At 37.3% G+C, this 20,029-nt stretch overlaps 3 protein-coding genes across 7 annotated transcripts in view; 2 read left to right on the top strand and 1 right to left on the bottom strand.

The window, feature by feature from the left end:
- The first annotated feature begins 849 nt into the window (after positions 1 to 849).
- On the top strand, positions 850 to 3,872 carry LOC107040467 (solute carrier family 35 member B1). The gene is made up of 2 exons (XM_015260561.1): positions 850 to 1,564; positions 2,929 to 3,872. The coding sequence occupies exons 1-2, from the start codon at positions 887 to 889 to the stop codon at positions 3,499 to 3,501; spliced, it is 1,251 nt and encodes a 416-aa protein (XP_015116047.1). The 5' UTR covers positions 850 to 886; the 3' UTR covers positions 3,502 to 3,872.
- A 4,225-nt stretch (positions 3,873 to 8,097) lies between these two features.
- Positions 8,098 to 16,625, top strand: LOC107040502 (sodium/potassium/calcium exchanger 4). The gene is made up of 6 exons (XM_015260612.1): positions 8,098 to 8,179; positions 8,267 to 8,706; positions 10,332 to 10,566; positions 10,637 to 10,807; positions 12,216 to 12,521; positions 14,401 to 16,625. The coding sequence occupies exons 1-6, from the start codon at positions 8,098 to 8,100 to the stop codon at positions 14,718 to 14,720; spliced, it is 1,554 nt and encodes a 517-aa protein (XP_015116098.1). The 3' UTR covers positions 14,721 to 16,625.
- Positions 16,306 to 20,029, bottom strand: part of LOC107040503 (voltage-gated potassium channel subunit beta-2) — a 27,482-nt gene continuing 23,758 nt past the window's right edge. For all 5 annotated transcript variants that reach the window (XM_015260615.1, XM_015260616.1, XM_015260617.1 and 2 more), the window contains one exon: positions 16,306 to 19,424. In XM_015260615.1, coding sequence (XP_015116101.1) covers positions 19,323 to 19,424 — 102 coding nt within the window. In that variant the 3' untranslated portion in view covers positions 16,306 to 19,322. The remainder of the gene's footprint in view (positions 19,425 to 20,029) is intronic.

The raw sequence follows: 20,029 nt of genomic DNA, 5'->3' as shown, positions 1-20,029 counted from the left end.
AGGCGCCAGACAAGAGAATAAAATTTTGCAAAAAAATCAGGCTGCAGTTTTTTATATTTTAAACCCATTGGTAAAATTTCAAGTGGCTGATGAAAATCGTTGACGAGACAACCCAACAATAATTTTTCGAATTGAACATAAACTTCGATGGAAAAATCCTTTAAAAGTTTTTCCACGAAAAAAGAAAAGCTTTAGACTTTGTAAACTATAATTGTTTTAAGTCATATACATATACTCTGAGAAATATTTTTAAAAATATGCCAAATTTGCTCACTAAATTAATCAAAAATTGTGATTACTGAATTCAGATGTTTTGACGTGATGGAAAGAATTGCGATGCCCCTGAGCTCGTGCCAAAAAACTTGGTCAGCATTGGCAAACAAAAATTCAAAATACCATCTAATTTCAATTTTCGGAGCCAACTGCCCCGCCATAATACCCCTAATAGACTTCTACTAGATTTCAATTCCAAAAAAATTCTCAGAAAAATCGCCACATTTTGTCCTCAAACTTATTCAAACGTGATCGTGCTCCAAAACAAATGACTCGTTCTGGAGTTTGTTTACAAACATTTCCACCTGTTCCTCATTTAAAGGGACACTGACCGCCATCTGTCAAAATAAACAAGAATCACATGGTCTGATCGATTGTTGCGTCATCTGACGGGCGACAATGGGCCCGTAAGAATTCAAACTGGAGTCGTATTACAAGTCTCGAATTTTGTCGTTTTTTCGCGAAATCTGAGATGACGACCTAAGCGATATGTCCCTGAGAGAACTGAAGGACAAAATGAACCCTCGGTTGACTAATCAAAACTACTTTACACTCCTCAAAGTGCTCCGCAAGAGTCGTTGATAGAGTACTTGAATTCTCCCCGATTTTTGAAATGAGTCACCCATCTGCAATCAATCCTTCGATGATAGTTCTCCTACCAGCGAACGAATCACAAACCACTGACAGCCACGCAAGCACCTCCGGCTGTCCCGGTACTCGTGGCAATGCCCCTAACCTCCCCACAGAGTCACAAACTAGTGTCGACCACGCAGATCCCAGCTGTCCAGGTGCTGGTGCTTGTGGCAATGCCCATAGTCCCCCTGCAACGTCACCAACTACTGACGACGACCCGGAAACCAGCTGTCCTGGCACTCTCGGCAGAATCCGCAAGTTTCTCGTGAAAATCATGCACAACAACAGTGCTAAATTGGCAATATGTGCAACAGGGATATTCGTCTGTTACTTCTACTACGGAGTGATCCAGCAGAAGATAACCCAGGGGATTTACGGTGAGGGGGAAAATAAGGAGAACTTCACGTACATGTTCGCCCTGGTCTCGTTACAATGTGTCATTAATTACTCGTTTGCCAAGCTACTGTTGGTGACTGTCATGAGAGAGGGTGAAGATAGTACCAAGACTGTTTACTATGCCACTTCAGCCCTCTGTTATCTATTGGCAATGGTGTGCAGTAATATGGCACTGCAGTTTGTTAGTTATCCGGCGCAGGTGGTGGGAAAGGCTGGGAAGCCCATTCCTGTTATGCTCCTGGGGGTTCTTCTTGGCCATAAGGTAGGAATTGAAGTAGACAATCGCAGCTGGGGGAGGCACGATGTATGAAAAAATTTAATAAAAGGAGAAATTCTATTAAATAAAATTGAATTCCTGTTGGGAATTCATAAGGATTGTATTGGGATTCCATCAGAGTTCTATAGTGAAAGATTCTTTTCGTTTTTGGGCCAATTCTATTTATAGTTTTGCAACGTCTCCTCGCGTTTTTAAATGGGGATGTGTTCATAGAAAATGTATGTAGGTGTTGATTTTTTAATGTAATTTACTCTGTTGGGATTTTTTTATAATAATTTTTAGGCGTGATTTCTCTAGGTTTTTTTTCTTGGATTGTATTATGAGAAATAAAAATACAGTGGGAAAACATTACAAAAGGAAATTTACGTCCAAGAATTTTTATAGAAAAATGAAGATAAAAATCTAGTGGACGTTTTCTATCAAATATCTTTTAACAAAATGACACGGTAAAGTTGCGAATTTCCCTACAGAAGTGGCACAAAAACAAATAGATTTTTTCAATTGAATTTTGATACAACTTTAAGAGAATTGTTATAGAGTACCAATAGAAATTCAGTAGAATTTCCAGAGAAAGCGCTACGATTTTGTATTAAATTTTTTCATTGGTGACTGCACGCATGGAAGAATTTTATAAAAAAAACTCAGCACATTTCATAAAGAATTCCACAGAATTTCAGTTGGACTTCTATTGAAAATTCTACAGCTTGCCTTGTTTATTTTGAATAGATAATTTTCAATGGAAACACTTTAATAGAAAAAAAATCAATGGAAATCTTGGAATGGAATTTTTGTTTTTCTACATGCCTTTTGGTTGAGATATTTTCTATGGAAATTCCTCGGGTTAAATTTTCTAAGTTTTTTTTTGTTTCTTTCATTGAGAAGAGAAGAAAGGTGGAGTGGAAAAAAAAGAGGAAATTCATGTCGAAGAATTCCTATAGAAAATGCCTTAATGACATGAGTTCGATAAAAAGATAAAAATCTATTGTTGTTTTTTCTATCAAATAGTTTCTATTGAGCATTATCAATCACAAAAAAATGCGAAGAAAGACTTCAGAAATTTTCAATAGAACCTGATCTTTTTTCATTTCGAATGGGAATTTGTATTTTTTTATTTCGAGAAAATCTGATTTTCATGACAATTTTATCTACTGAATATGAGTAAAATTATTCAATAAGAGAAAGTGGACTTGAATTCTCTATACTTTTACTCAAAAAAGGAGATATTGGGATTCTGAGTCGATAACGAACGTTTCCGCAAGCAAAATCGAGATTTTCCATAGAATGTCTTATAAAGAATTTTTCATGCTCAATTTTTCATCAAAAAACAACAATTTCATTATTTTCTCCAGTCATACCCCCTCCGGAAATACTTGTTCGTCTTCTTGATCGTCCTGGGTGTTATCCTGTTCATGTACAAGGACGGAAAGTCTTCGGGGAAATCAGAACGAATCGGGTTCGGCGAGCTGCTCCTGTTTCTCTCATTAGCTATGGACGGATTGATAAGCGCTGTGCAGGAACGAATGCGAGCAGAACACAAAACGAGATCTGGGCACATGATGCTCAACATGAACTTCTGGTCCAGCATATTTAGTGGAATTGTTATCATAGTGTCTGGTGAACTGGTGGAATTTGTAGCATTTATAGAGAGACATCCGAGCTCTATTATTCATATTTTGACACTGGCTATGGCCGGGGCCTTGGGGCAATTTTTCATATTTTTGACTGTAGCTGAATTCGGCCCTCTGCCCTGCTCAATCATAACGACTACTAGGAAATTCTTCACCATTTTAGGGTCTGTATTATTGTTCGGCAGTACTCTTCTACCCAGACAATGGGTGGGCACAGTGATCGTATTCTCAGGATTGTTCCTAGACGCTGTTTACAGTAAAGGCAAAAATGTAAAAAAAGAAACAGATAAATAGGAAAATTCAATCAACAACTTCCAATTCGTTAATATTTCACATAATTACAACAATTGAGTTGTATATTGTCGCCAGAATACTTGGCACAAATTAATTATTCGTATCATTTGTAAATTATTAGTGTAATTTTCATTTTGCATTGACATTTTAATACGAGTACATTACAAATGACTGTTATCACTAATTTTGGGATTCCACCGACAATGTCTTCGAGCTTCATTCATTTACATTGAAAACCAGAAAATAAATGTGAAAATGTAAAAAAGGAATAAACAAGGTTGTAACGGACTTTTTGAGTTCCCAAAATAGCTTGAAGAGGAAAGATGGAGTAAATTGATCTTTTGAGGAAATGAATGGATAATTGTAATCAAGTTTGATAAAGTATTTATTGTTTGATGAAGTATATTATTCCTTTCTTTTTCTTGACAGTTGTTGTCTAGGCACACGGAGAGAAATTTTCTAGAAAAATTCTAGTACGATTACTGAAAAAAATCACAATCCACCGGCTGTGAAAAATTCTAGTGCTGTTAAGGTAAAATTTCTGGGGATTTCCGTGAAATTTTCACAGAAGTACGGGGAAAAATTCACGTTTTCCCCAATAAAATAGCTAATGCCGGCACTGGATTTTTTCCTGGCCGTCACTTTGCGCCTCTTTTCCTGTGCTAGTATTACAATTTTTCTAAAAAATTTCCCTTCGTGCCAGCATCTTGTTTTTAATACTGTTTCGGTGTAGGTGATTACCAACTTATTCTGAAGTGCCAAAATGGTTTCAAGGAGAAAGAGATGAAACCGGGGAGGGGTTCGATGATTGTCCTGATAGATTCAATAATAAGATAGGACCGGGTTTGATGGATCGAGTTTGATGGCCATCTACTTGATTAAAAGTTCACAGACTCACTTTCACATCCATTTCAGCAGATCCGTGAAGTTCATTTAGTAGCTACATTTCATTACGAGTTTGGAATAGGGGACCATTTCCAATAACTTTGATATTTATTCGTATCGAAGACTGAAAATAAACATGAAATAGAACAAAAAAATTATGAACAAGGTCATTACTAACTTTTTAAATTTTCGGAATGTCATTAAAACAGAAAAGATGGATCTGGGGAAAGATTGAGATAGCCATTCTGAAAAATTTGATGAATAGATAACACCAGATCATATGATTTCCATCTATTTGATTATAAATTAATATTCGTATTCACTTCTTTCTTGGCAAAGCTCAATTATTCTTGTAGCTTCGCCATTCATTTTCTTCACCGTGCAGCGCATTCTGTATACTCTAGCTGCGTATCTGATGATGGGCACTCTAGTAACGCCGTCTCACCGGGGTTTTTTTACCACTTTTGAGTGTTAATGACCAGCTTCACAGCTTTGTCTCGGAAATTTTGAATTTACACACGGAGAGTGTAAAGCGTTCAGTAAAAATTACGGAACTCAGAACTCACTCACCGATTACGGAATCGACCCAGAAAATTTAAGTGAAGGTATCGTAATTTTTCACAGGAGTTTCACATCAAATTAAAACCTTCAAATAGACAAGCGACTTATTTTTTTCTCGTATAACCTTTCGAGCTTTTACGATTTGTTCCCTTCCCACCACCCAACCCCCTGTATCGCATTCACCGAAGGACAAGGGAAAACCTCATTTGAGGGAAAAACCTGCCCAGGTGCGAGACTCCCGCTCGACACACGGAGAGAAATATTCAATAAAAATTACGTATCTTTTTCGTAATTTCGGAGCGAAATGTGGATGTAGGAAATTTTACGGAACTGTCACGGAATTTTTCCGGAGCGTTCCGTAATTTTTATCTGAATCTCTTGTGAAAAATTACGATACCGTCACTTAAATTCTCCGAGTCGATTCCGTAATCGGTGAGCGAACTGTGAGTTCCGTAATTTTTACTGAACATTTCTCTCCGTGCACTGAAACCGTGAGATTTAGAGTTTCACAAATTTTGCCCCTCCTCCCCCCCGGGAATCGAACCCGGGTCTTCCGCATGCTAATCCTGCATTCTAACCACACAGCCAGCGCCGTCGGTTCAAGCGACTTATATTATTCAAAGTAAAAACGACTGAAAATAGCTATTTTCGTCATAAGGCCGAACAAAACTTTTTGTCATTCCGGCCGTGAGGCAGCGCTTCACGGACGCTGCGCTCCGCTCCGCGTCCGTGAATCTCTGCCTACGGCCGTCATAACAAAAAATACTGTTCGTCATACGGCCAAAAAAAACTTTTCTAGCTCATATGATTGCAGCCCTCGCCTTCGGCTCGGGCGAAGCCGAATCGGACGAGCCGAAGGCGAGTCCTGTAATCATATGAGGCAGGAAAGTTCCTCACGGCCGTGTGTCGAACAATATTTTTTGTCACGACGTCCGTGAAGCAGTGCCTAACGGACTAGTGACGAAATAGTATATTTCGTCACTAGGCCGAAAGAAACTTTTCTGGCGAATATGAGTTTGCAGCCCGAGCCGAAGGCGAGGGCTGCAATCATATGAGCTAGAAAAGTTTTTTTTGGCCATATGACGAACAGTATTTTTTGTTATGACGGCCATAGGCAGATATTCACGGACGCGGAGCGGAGCGGAGCGTCCGTGAAGTGACGGTATACGGCCGGAATGACAAAAAGTTGTTTTTGGCCGAGTGACGAACATAATTTTTCTTCACAATGTCCGTAAACAGCGTTACACGGACATTTCAGGGACAATCTGTTGAAAAAAAAGTTCGAATCTTTTGTATTTTGTGCTTAAAATTTGTCATTATCCGCCACGATCGGCGGTGGCCGCTAGCGTATTGCCATTAACGCGGCTGAAGCGTAGTTATATATTGAGAAACGTGAAGATTTCGTGAGACATCCTCACGCTTTTATGAATGAAAAAAATTATGATCCTTAGCTAGAAAGCTAGCTGTCTATCTGCCTATGGCTGGAATAAACACGAAATATTTACTCTGTTGAAAAATGATACAAATTATAATGTAAATATACTTTATAAATAGTGTGAAGGAAAATTAGCCTCTTCACTCGGCCGAAATAGTATAGTCTTCGACCTAATGACAGAGAATATGCACAAACGGAGATAAAAAATCCTTTCTCACGCGGGTGAAATTGCAATGCTCAAGTTCGTCTCAGTTTGCAACTTTTATACTCGTCCGAAAAGTGCAACATCTCACTTCACCCAGGGCTTGATGAAAAATTCTATTATACATGACCCTTAACTTTACGCACGCCGGGCAAAAATGAACACCTCATTTTTACTGTACCATCGAAGAATGATCCTGCAGAGGTTTTACAGAAAATAGGATGTAGCACGAGTGGGTACGAAAAAGTGCAAGACAATATAGTATTCCTTTCAATGTAAGTCATTACGCAGAGAGAAAAATACATGGCAATCTCGTGTGAGTCTCTTTAAAAATTAGTGAGCTACATACTAGCCGTGACCAAATAGGAGTTACAGAAAAAATTTAGATGCGCGGAGAGAAATGTTGAGTAAAAATTACAGAACTCTCACTTCACTCACCGATTACGGAATTGACTCAGAAAATTTAAGTGACGGTATCGTAATTTTTCACAAGAGATTCAGCTAAAAATTACGGAACGCTCCGGAAAAATGCCTTGACAGTTCCGTAAAATTTCCTACACCCACATTTCGCTCCGGAATTACGGAAAAGATACGTAATTTTTATTGAATATTTCTCTCCGTGTGGTTCAGCCTAAAATTCGAATGTGGCGCTCTAACTTTTGAAGATCTTGCGCTACTTTTTCGTGGGATTCCCTTAAAAATTTGCGTGCCACTTCCGAATTTATTGGCGACCATGGTTTGATCCCATGGGTTGACAAAGAGCACACTAATTTTGCCTAGGGTTTTCTCTCCGCGAGAAAATCAATTTTCAATTTTCAATTTTCTAGCTGCATGAATTTCGAAAATGCCTTCAGGAGGAAAGAGATGCAGTCGACGAGCCACTGGTAATTGTCCTGAGAAATTAGTTCAACGGATAGAACGAGCTTTAATCACTTCACTCATAAATTGATAGTTTCACATTCCCCCTCTCCTTGAAAAAGCGCAATTATTACTGCCGCTTCCCACTTAGTTCATCCGACTGGCGCTGTTTGAAGTTCATTTCATACTGACATTTAAAAACTAAAGCACGATTGTTCATTGTCATCAATAATGCTAGTTCTCCACTCCCGAGAATCCCATCTCCATCTCTCCCGAAATCCATCCGCTTGCACTTAAAACCAAAAACAAATTATAAATAATGAAAAAAAAAATCACAGAAGATCATTATCACCATTCGAAATTCCCAAAATGCCTTCATTATCACAAAAACCCCTCCAAAACGACATTATCGCATTTTGCAGTAGTTCCCTCGTTGACAAATTATAGATAAAACCTTGTACGAGTATCGGTACAGGTCGGAGGGGGGGTGTAATCAGCAATTTGTACGATATGCTTTTTCCTTTTCAATGAAGCAGTCTAGTGTTGTACCGTTGTGTCGTATAAACCGATGATTTTTACTTTTTCTACCTCATTTATTACTACTTAGGTTTTCTGGCATATCCATGTGTGCCTGAGAGAAAGATCGTAGATAACAATGACTATTAGCTCGCATCAACTTAGTATCACACTTCTAGTTGTTTTATTCGTGCGTATTGGAGCTAGTGGAAGCAATGAAGGTATGTAGCCATCTGTCTAGATGCACCTGCTAAAGAATTAAATCACCACCTTGAGAATCAAAATAATTAATCATCCGTTGGGAATAGCCTCGAAACAGTGGACAGATGAGGGCAGAAATTACTCGAATTTCTTGACATTGACAAACACTTCAGATAGTGCGCACGAGGCGAACTGCTCGGCACACTCCATGGAGGAATTTCCTACTGACTTATTTACTGCTGAACAGCGGAGAAATGGAGCTGTACTATTTCATGCATTCTTCGGGTTCTACTGTTTTCTACTCACTGCATATGTCTGCAATGACTACCTTCTGCCGGCTTTGGATATTATCTGTGCGGAACTCAAGATCAGTGCTGATGTAGCTGGGGCTACGTTCCTAGCAACTGCCAGTTGTTTTCCCGAGTTGTTTGTCAATGTTGTGGGGACCTTCGTTACGGAATCGGATCTCGGGGTTGGAACTGTTGTCGGAGGGGCTGTATTCAATACCTTCGCAACGCCGGCTTTCGGTGCGCTATCCGCTGCTCAGGTATTTAAATCATTTCTCGGGTGATTAGGCTTAAGTGGAGGCGAGACATTATAGTGATAGCGATCATGTTATTGAAGTTTTAGAAACAACTTTCAGTTGTTTCTCAGAAAATTCTAAGCGTGTCAATTATTTTCTTCTCTTCAACTTCTCCCAGTCGTAACGGTCATCCATCCGGTTTACGGTAATTTATTCGTAAGGAAGAATCACAATAATAAATTCTTTCTGTGACGTTTCGAATCCACTCGAAGTTCTTCGTCGCAATTTATTGAATTTTAGTGTCCAATGATGTTAAGGGCATAACAGAGCTCAAAAGAATACCAAAACAAATATGTTATAAAAATATAAAATCTATAAAATCCTCTCCCCTCTATAAAATCCTAGTAAGCAAGTAGAGTATTTTTCCTGTTTAAATAAACACCAATCACCGATATTAACTTCGTTGCATTCTCTTACAAAATAGTCACTGATTTCAAATGACTTCGGCATGAGTTGGAGACTTCAGCGAGTTTTCAGAAATTATTTCAGAGAATTGAACACACGTGATTTCATTGATTTCGAGGATTTCACACGATTTCAACGTGATTTCGGATTGATGTTATCGCAGAGTGGCACCGTGATTTCGGAAGTAGTACACTGTTAAAAATTTTCGTTTGAATTTTATGTGCCAAATTCCGGAAATTTTTATCGTGTTCAAGTTCCACTGAAATTTCAGGAAATCGTGTCATTGAAAAATCAAATATTCCATTGATTTGCTGTTCAATTATTCTGTGAACATCCAGAAAAATCGGGAAAATTCAGGGAAAAATTGAAAATTTATGTCATTTTGTTTCTAAATATTCATGTTCCACTAAAAAGTCAATCAAGTTGTGAAATTTCCGTCTCAGTCCCACTGAAAACTCATGAATTTCCGTGAATATCTTCCATGAAATTTCAACAAATTTCTAATACTGTAGCCCCTCGCAATAAGTTTCAATTCGATTCATTTCAATTCATTTCTACAATTCATTTTTGTGCTTTTTTCTTATGAATAAATTCACGTAAACCGTATGGATGCACGGAGAGAAAAATTCAATAAAAATGACTAGAAAAAAAACGTAAAAATTACGGTTCGAAACGTAATCCGTGAGCGAAATAAAATTCAATAAAAAGCGTGGGTCGGAACTGAAATTGTACGAATCGCCACGTAAATTCTACGATTTATTCCGTAAAAATTAACCACCCGTCTGATGACTCACCGCTGTGGAGACCACAAATCGTTCCGTAATTTTTTCCCCAACGATTGAGAAATTTTACGGAACGGAACGTTGAAATAACTCACTAGCTTCATAAAAAATGTTGAACGTTCAAGTATTTTTGATTTTGGAGGTATAATAAGTCGGGAAGTTTCTGTAAGATTTTACTTCTTCGGGAAAAATTACGTGACAATTTCGTACTTTGTTCGGTGATGAACCTGAAAATCCACTGAACGTTTCAGATTTCTTCTCTTCCATTCCTATAAAAACTGCCGGAAAACGTCCGTTCCATAATTTTTACTGAATATTTCTCTCCGTGTGACCGTTATGGCTGGCAGAAGTCGAAGAGAATGAATTTTCAATTTCATATTTTTGTTTCTCTTGGGATCTCAGGCCATTCAACTTGACTCATGGATTCTCTCGAGGGATTGCATTATTTATGTTTTCTCGGTGAGTGCTCTGGTGATTGTCATGTGGGATGGCAAAATCAGGTGGTACGAGTCTCTGGTTCTCATTATTTTATTCACCGGATATTTCACACTTTTATTTCTTAACAATAAAGTTATATACTGCACGAAGAAGATTAAGGAACTGTTCAGGAAGAGATCTGAACTTCAGAATGAAAATGGTATTTCTTTTGTGGATTATCTTGATAATTTTTTGCTCTCCCGATATGAATGAGGAAAATTTATTGATAGAACGCAGATCTGAGCATGAGGATATGCCAACCGGAAGTTACAAACCCTTTGTTCACGGGGATTTGGTTGTGGAGTATAGGAAGAGTATTCAACATATTAAGAGGAAAGAGATGGAGGAGGGAAAAAGCTACAGTAGTTGTCCGGAGAAGTTTGACGAATACGTAGAACCAGGTTTGATGATTTTAATAATTCAGTCATAAATGAAGAGATTCATATTCACTCGTTTGTTGGAAAACAATTATTGTTGTCGCTTGTCCGTAGAATCGTCCATTTATTTACATCCGAAAGTAATGATGAATGTCTTCAAAACGAAAAAATTGAGATATCGGCGGCGTTAAAATAATTCTCCTAAGAAATTTGATGCACGGATGGAACAAAGTTTGGTAAATTCTGTCTACTCAATCCCGAATTGACAGATTCATATCACTTTCTCTTCAAAAGAAACTCGATCATTACTCTAGCTTCACCATGAAGTGTCCAATGGTTCCTATGCATTCAACCATTGAGGTATATCTCTAGAAAGAATGTTTATCTTGAGATTGTCCCCATGTTTTTCATAGATAATGTTTATAATTGTTTTGGAATTTTAGAGATAATAAACAATGAAATCCGGGCTCCTAGCATGCGAGACATAGACCACATGGGCGTTAAGGGTCCCCCCGAACTTGATTTTTCCATCTTATGAGAAGACAGTCTTTATGATGTGCTTAAAAAATTAATCCGTGATAGATTGATAAATTCCGGCTATAGTGAATTTTTTGTAAAATTTTCTACTATATAGTTTCTGCGATATTCAACTCTAAAAAAATGGAAAATTCGTGAAAGCATGTCGTATTTAATTCAAAAAATTAATTAAGAAATAATTTCTTATTTGATTCAAACAGTTACTGTTGCCTGCATCAACAACACATGAGGATAGAAAAACTCAATAACTTATGAGAATGTAATAAATTAAATCATTTAGAATTTTTTTCGAAGATCCGTAGGGACCGACTTTTGGGTTCGATTGTCCTGGGATATTTAAGGGGTACCGCCCGGAAACATGAAAATCTGGGGTTGTGGAAGCGTATGGAAATTGTGGCGCTCTTTGATATATAAAAAATACAAAAAAAGCAAATTTAGCCATGTAAGAGGCGAATTGAAAAAATAGCTTGTAATTGTTATTCCACATATTTTTCCGAAAATTTGAAAAAAAAAAAATCCTTCGTAGCTCAAAAATTGGAGGCCCTCGACTGCTTTTGACATTTTAAGCGTTTTCGGGCAAACGAACAATAAAAAACATTTTTTTTTGCACTAATTATTCGTTTTCAGATCTATATAATCGATCTTCAACGTATGAAAAGTCTCACTCCAATAACCCACGACTTTTACAACTCATAGTAGTCTCCCCTTAAACCGTTTTACCACTTCGTTACTGGTATATATAAAAAGTCGCTTCATAGGTTTATTTTGCCACAACAGACTTTCAAATTTCAGGGGGATTCACCTTAAAATAATTTGAGAATATTCATCCATAAATAATGATAAATTGAGGGGATTCCCATTAACTCCTCGATTTAAGAACCAATTATTATTGTAGCTTCACCATTGAATTGTCCAAGTGGTGGTGTCTTGACTCGAATTTGGTTCGTATTCACCTGGCCCCTGAAGCTCATCCTCTTTCTGACTATTCCCGACACACGATGGAAAAATTTCAAGAACTGGTATCCACTGACATTCATTATGTGTGTTGCCTGGATCGCCGTGTCTTCATACTTGGTCAGTTGGATGATGACTATCGTGGGGGATACCCTCGGAATTACCGATTCGATAATGGGAATCACCTTTCTATCTGCTGGAGGAAATATGCCCGAGCTTGTGTCCATCGTCATACTGTCAAGACAAGGTAATTCCCATTTCCTTATTATTATCACTGAGTGATAATCATCGAGGTCATTGTCCAAGTTTTCAGTCTGTCTTTTACGATTCACTAAATCTGGTGAATCCAGGGGGTGTCCCGATTACTTCGTTCAGTCGTTTTTCACGCAATCGTATGTAAACAACAGACATCAGATCGAGATAATGAAAGACGAGCATTGATTGATCTTGAAAGTTGTTTTGTGACCGTTTCATTTGGAGAGAAAAGTCTGTTGCTATTTTTGTGCATGGAGAGAAATTCTTTAGAAAAATTCGAGTGCGAATATTGGAAAAAATCGCAATGGACCGTCTATGGAAAATTCTAGTGCTGTTGAGGTAAAATTTCTAGGGGATTCTGGTTCAATTTCTGGGGATGTCAGTGAAAAATTAATTTATAAAATTTCCAGTGTCAGCACTGGGATTTCCCCCTGGCCGTCACTTTGCGCCATTTTTCACGCGCTCGCACTAGCATTTTTCTAAAGAATTTCTCTCCGTGTGAGAGATAAATTGATTTTCCGTCCCGGCGGGCGCAAAGTTACATTTCCCTCTCGCTTCGCGGGAGGGAACTCTGACTTTGCGTCTACGCCGAGACGGAAAATCACGTTCTAACCACGGGAAGTAAAATAAAGGACCCTCAGCCGCGTGCTTACCAACCTCGCCTTCGGCTCGGCTGGTAATTGCACTGGTGGCTGAGGATCCTTTATTTTCCCTCCCTAGGTTAGAAATATACTACTCTATCGAGGAATTTCTTCAGCAACGATGTTTATGACCAAAACAAATATTTCGGTGTCACAAGTAGATCCCTTGTTGGGATTTTAGTGGAAACTTGTTTTTCATCTCACTGTCTGTAAAATAATATTTGACGTACACTTCGTGTCCATACCGACGCCGTTTACAATCAATGTAACGGAAAATTACGACCCTCGTGGCAAAAAATATTGTTCGATACACGGACTCATATTTGCCAAAAAAAAATTTATGCGCCCTACTATCGAAATGTACTATTTTTCACTTGTGCCGTAATATTCTATTCGAACGAGTGTGAGAGTTTACACGAGTCAGAAAAGTTTTTTCGCCCGAGTGACGAATCTAATTTTTCTTCAACTGTCTGAAAACGGTGTTTGACTAATGTACTAATTTATCACTCGTCAATTGAGATTTATGGTCAGGACGAAGAAATACTCACTTCTGGAATTCGTGAAGAAGTTGCGTAAAATCACAGTACTCATAAAAGCAAAATCAGTGATTTGACGTGAATAGAGTAGAATTGAGTGATTTCAATATTTCGAAATCATCTCGCAAATTACGGTGGAGGCTTTCGGAGTCAAAGAAATCAATCAAAATCAATAGAGCAAAAGTTCGAAATTACTTGCATCATTCAAATACGGAAAATTTAACTGTAGAATTATGCATGTGAAAACTTGCTTTGCAATGCAAAGTTCAGAATTTCATTATTTATTAACGCATCGTTTTTCGTCATTATTTACTTCAGATTACTATGTTTTGGTGACCAAATTTTGAAAATTCATTCAATTCATTCAATCACCCATGTTGTCCAACCTCCTCTCGTTTATTACATTCTTCCTCCGTGACCTCCACGGCTTAATTGCTCCTGAAATATTTTATCTCTCATGTATACAATCATTCAAAGTCAATCGCAGTCACGAAACAATGTCACATAACGCTTAAAGTCAACGACATCAAAACTTTTCGGCATCGAAGCCATTAAAGTCCACACTATAAACGCGTGAAATCAACTTCATTTTCAAATTATGGTGGGACTTAATTACGAAGTGAGTGACCCCTCGAGTCAGAGGCAATTGGTTCCTCTTGCATTCATCATGCTCATTGAGATTATTTTCTTGTAGGGAATGGAGACATGGCGATGAGTAATACACTGGGTGCCAATACACTGGACATCCTCATGTGTCTCGGATTGCCATGGATAATTAAATCAGTCATGTCTGGATCGGACATTGTCATTGAATCTGGCGCTATTACATTCAGTGTTCTCTCGATCATTGTGTGCGTTATTGGATTCTTCAGTGTCACAGCGTACTACAAATTTCAATTGAACAAACGAGTTGGTATTGCCTGTTTAATCATGTACTTATTATTCTTAACATTTTCGATTCTACTGGAGTCGAATGTTTTTTGGCAGGTCAATCTACCCATGTGTGAAAACTGAATATAATGGTTAATATTAGAGAGGGTAGGGAATTCACTTTGAGAGAAATATCGGTATAATATCACAAAACTAGTTTCTTGGGCGAAATATTTCCCCTCTTGAAGATAAATTGCTTGAGACATGAATTCCGCATAATAATTCAGATAACGTAAGAATTCCGTGAAGTGTTCATGACTTGAACATGAACATTTCACGATAAAGTGAGAATGTTTTGCCTCACGAAATCGTTTATTTCCTGTCACTGGGAATACTCATTTCTGCATATTATTTTTGATCATTATGTATTCATTTATTCATTCAAAAGGAGTTAATGGCCGCTTTTATTACGTTCAGATTTGAAAAAAAAATTGGGAAAATGATCTTTAAAAGTTTTACGACGAATTAAAAGTATTATCGCCGTGTGACATTCAATATTTTATGCCGCTGGGCCCGAAAAACCGCGATTTATCGGGCATAGTGTCGTAAAGTGCCTTTTCCTTCACTCGTAAACGAAATGTCTTTTCGTTTACTTGTAAACGAAAAGGGCAGCACTCGTTGAACGTAACATCACTAGCAAACAATACAGTTCGAGACATGTGCGATGGGGATTTTTCAGCTTGTGCGATTGGCACCCCTCGGTTTCGCCGCGGGCCTTCAGCTTCACACTCGTAAAAACCCCGTCGCACTTGTACCGAAATATATTATTCGCGATGCTAAATACCGAAATATACTATTCGCGATGCTAAATTGAGCAGTGGCGGCGCTGGAGCTTACAAGATTGCTGACATAATATTTTCCGACTGAAATTTTTCACTCAAATTTTTCACTTTCAAGTCCTAAGGGGATAAATGGAGTAAAAACCCATTTATTATTGAGGAACATAATCGAGTCAGAGACAAGCCCCAATTGTGTGTATCAATGCGAAGCTTCCCCTAATACAATTTTTGTTGATTTCATTCGAAACGTTTTATGTTGGCCATGTTAAAGCATCAGCGCCACCTCGCGCCTAGTTAACATCTCGAATAGGCCTTCCAGCATAAGTTTATCCTCTGGTGGGAATCCCCTCTACACATGATTCCCACTTATATCCGTCTCCCACGCCTGAATACGAAAAAAAAAGATTCTACTGGAAGGGCTATCTTTTCATTCAGTATTACACTTCAACAATTCGAAGGTCACTAGTTTTTTGCCAAAAATTTACCATGAATTGATCGAATACGTGTGCGATGTACTTCAGTCAAGAAATTATTTTTGTTATAACATGTCAATTTTTCTCTCAGTGCACTAGTCACATTGTTAAAATCCATCGATCATCAATCATCTCGTTATCATCCTCATGCCTGACGTTATTATTGTTAAATAGAATGTAAGATTAATCCTTAATTTTAATGAGCTCTGATACTCAACAGAAGAAAAAATTATTTGCTGCCAAAATAAACTTTTATCGTGAGATTGAATGTCAGATGTTACTCATTGAAATTGACTACGTGCGTCACTTGTTTGTGAATCTCTTCTAATTAATCAAGAGTCGTACCGATGATTTTTGCGATAATGGGAATGCAGAAAATCTGAGACAAGGTACAAATTGCAATTAATAACAATGACAAATATTTGTTCGCACTCTCATTCCACCGCGATTGAAACTTTATTAAACAATTGGCATTGTTGATGTAACAACTTGAAAAACAATATTTTTTCATTATGTTTTTTTTTGTTTCTTTTTAAAATTATTTATCATCGCATTATTTCACTGCACCATCGACGTCAAGGTATCAAATGTCGTGCCAGTGACCCACTGATTATAATATAAATTTCATTCTTGTTTCGTGTCATCGTTAAACCATATACATGAACACATACAATAATGTACAAGTGTCGACGCTGGTAAAAAATGAACGTTTTACATTAAAAAACACAATTAGTTTATACAGTTGTTTTTCATTAATATCGCAGCAATGCTTCATTGATTCGTATTTCCGGTTGATTCGACTGAATGAAACGCCAATTTGTCATTCCTCGAGTGCGACATGATGTATCGAATGGAATAAGACGTCTTTTTCATCGTATTTTTCTCAATCAATTTATTCTAATTCACTAGAAAGTCCGCGGTCTGATTCTTATTGGTGCTTGAGAGGTGATAAATTGTCAGGACTATTCCGCTGAATGAAATATTCGATTCGATGTACAATACTGCTAGTTCCTGCTGTCAATTATAACAAAGTCCTTTCGTAATGACACAAGTAGTCACGAGCATCACTCCTCCAATTATTCTCGTGACCATCAAACAAGCTGATGACGTTTGCAATTTTGTAGTGTAACGTATTTTGATTAGAATTATATTCATGATGGGCTTCTCAGTACATCGAATGGCAAATCAAAATTTTAATCATCAATCACGAACGTCAATCCGAGGAAAATGAGACACCGACGTCATGATTTATTTTCCTTAATAACGATTGATTAAAGTTTCTTAATTCTCTCTAATGATTAAACTTGGATATGTTCTAGATGAGTATGATAGTTGAAAACATCGGTATTTCGTGTTCCTCATTTGTCAGTTCGCGTTGAAAAATTTCTATGCAACTTCAATAATCTATAAAATCGTGAAAATACGCTATCAATTATCAAGAAAAATCGTGAAAACTGGTAATTATTTGATTGGGTTGCTACACGCCTGAAAGATAGTCAAGATGATTTCGTTTGAAAATAATCTAATCATCCATGAATATGGATCAACCCCGATTTCTTTACCCTTTTCATTCATCCGTCTATATCGTCTCTGGTAATATGGGGATAATTCATCGAGACTGGTAGTTAATCGAGTCATGAGAAGATTATGTACGTCTTTATAGAAATCTAAGGAAGGCTGCAAAGCTTCGCGAAAGACGAAAGATAATAATACTCGGAGAAATTTGCTAATGAAATGGGTTTTTCGCGTTATCTGTCTCTTCCATCATTGCTTGCATGGCTAAAGCTGAATTTTTTAAAAGATAATCTGTTTTTTTTTTCGTTCTTTACATATTACAATTTTTTTAATATAATTTCTCCCACCCTCTCCCTTGAGGTCGTAAGGCAGTCTAAAGCGATTCCTCGACTTTCTGCATCGGTGCTTTCGTGTGACCGTTATTTATTAATTTTTCTTCATTATTCTCGTAAGATTAGATTGTTTTGCGATAAAAAATATATTATAAGTTGCGATTCAACGTATTATTATATTATTATATTAAATTGAAAATCCTCCTATGCCCTATTGTTCTTTACGTGTAAAATATTGATATTCCTATTATTTTTAAATATTTCTTTATTGAGTAATTATTTTTTTTTGTTCGTTTATTTGTTTTATGATCATTATCGCAAGCGGATAGAACGGTCTGGCTGAAAAACTTTATGGCCGGGCACCACTGCGCAATTTATTTCATAGTGTTAATCATTTAATTTAGGGTTTTTTAAATTTCACTTTATCATTGCGTTATTTCACCTATTGTATTTAATAATAATCGGGAGAATAGATTTTTCAACTTTTACCCTATTATCGACTAGAAATTCATCTCAATTTTTTTTCCCCAAATCTTCATCATCTGGTTCTCTGTCACTATAATCTTGAATAGAATTAGTTAATTGTTTCGAATTATTATTAATTTATTTTTCACCTTCATCTTCGCGTAATTGTTTAGTCTATTGCGAAATCTATACGTGAGCAATGAATGATTAAAAATACGTTGGAGGGATAATGTGCTCATTCGTCAGACAATAAAGCACTATAAAAATCAAGTTACCTCTTGACTTCTATACCATCCTTTTCTAATCATTTTCTCTTATCGATTGATCACCAAATTTCATTGAAATCGATGCAACAATTCCTAAAAATTTTCAGACACCCTTTCTCGAAAACAAATCATACGTAATATTGAGCGAACTGTAGCGCTCTCGATTGCCTCATTTCGAATACTGGGAATTGATACAAACAAAATTTCACCCACTCTCGCGCCGTCTGCCTTTAATTTCCTAGAGCACCGGATAGAATTGATCAGTTTAGCGAATATCTTTGCCTCCTCGACTACTTTATTTATTCAGCAAATTGGAATCGAAATTGATAAGTCCTATGACGAAACCCAAGTAACACCGGGCATTTTTCATTCTCAAAAAATCCTACGTCTGAGGATCTAAACTGTATTTTATAAGAGAAAATTTATCATTAATTCACTAATTCATTAATTATTCGTGTTGAGGATGAAATCCTATCGTAAAAAGGATTGAAAGGAAATAGGAGACATCCCTTTGTTGCAAATTATTCATCCCTCATACCCGTTAAAATTGCGCTGAATTTAGTGTCTCGAGTGACTTCGAAGTATTGTCGTCGAGTATTTTGGTATGAATTTAACAGGATAATGTGACGAAGGGGGTACCATTGAGAGGACCCTGAGATAAACAACATATCCAACGACAATTATCGTTGGCCTTTGGATGGTATGTCAAGTTGGCTCACTGTATCTCACAGAATGGTAGTTTATTGGTCACTTCTTTGGTCTGCTCCTGATCATGACTGTGGCCAGCTTCGCTCTTGGGGCTACCCGCCCCGTCCTCTAGACTGCCCCCAGCACTGCTGTGGGGGCAGATCGATTGTCATCTAAGCGCCAGAGTGGACACCATCGGTGGACGGCACGGTTTATTATCGAGTATTCGCTCGATCTCGTTCATCATGTTTGTGTTGAGCTTCGGTACGAGCTATATTTAGATAAGTTTCAATCAATTAATGCGTTATATGTGTAATTATATTGGAGATTAAAATATGGAAACATAGTTTTACACAAAAAACCATATGAAATGAGAGGGAAATTGCTCTTGAATTGATATTTCGCATATCAGTGCCTTCTGTCATGTATAATTATGAAGTTTCCGAAGGTTAAACAATTTTCATTATTTAATTACAAAAAATTAATGTAAAAAAGACGGGTTTTTCAATATTTGTTTTTAATTCTTCTTGTCGGATTTAATTGGGAAATTTGATGATTTAAATTCTCGAAATCATTAACACACTGTGAATTTTTTTTTTCAATTTCGTGGAAGATACACGGAGAGAAAGTTTCTAGAAAAATTTTAGTGCGCGTACTGGAAAAAATTATAATCCACCGACTGTGAAAAATTCTAGTGCTCTTAAGGTAAAATTTCTTGGTATTTCTGGTAAAATTTCTGGGGATTTCTGTGAAATTTTCAGAGAAATTCGGGTAATAGTTAGCGTTTTCCCTAATAAAATTTCCAGTGCCGGCACTGGAATTTTTTCCTGGCCGTCACTTTGCGCTTCTCTTCCCGTGCTAGCACTAGAATTTTTC

The sequence above is a fragment of the Diachasma alloeum genome, unplaced genomic scaffold (genome assembly GCF_001412515.2).
Source record: "Diachasma alloeum isolate Michigan unplaced genomic scaffold, Dall2.0 Dall_scaffold_00336, whole genome shotgun sequence".
Classification (NCBI taxonomy): domain Eukaryota; kingdom Metazoa; phylum Arthropoda; class Insecta; order Hymenoptera; family Braconidae; genus Diachasma; species Diachasma alloeum.
Note: the sequence above shows the minus strand (reverse complement) of the source record. Positions and strands in the feature narration are given on the sequence as shown.

Coding starts and splice junctions, on each gene's coding strand:
- LOC107040467 (XM_015260561.1), top strand. CDS start 887: ATGAGTCACCCATCTGCAATCAATCCTTCGATGATAGTTCTCCTACCA. Junction 1,565..2,928: donor GGGTTCTTCTTGGCCATAAG/GTAGGAATTGAA, acceptor TATTTTCTCCAG/TCATACCCCCTCCGGAAATA.
- LOC107040502 (XM_015260612.1), top strand. CDS start 8,098: ATGACTATTAGCTCGCATCAACTTAGTATCACACTTCTAGTTGTTTTA. Junction 8,707..10,331: donor GTGCGCTATCCGCTGCTCAG/GTATTTAAATCA, acceptor TTGGGATCTCAG/GCCATTCAACTTGACTCATG. Junction 10,808..12,215: donor TGACGAATACGTAGAACCAG/GTTTGATGATTT, acceptor TTATTATTGTAG/CTTCACCATTGAATTGTCCA.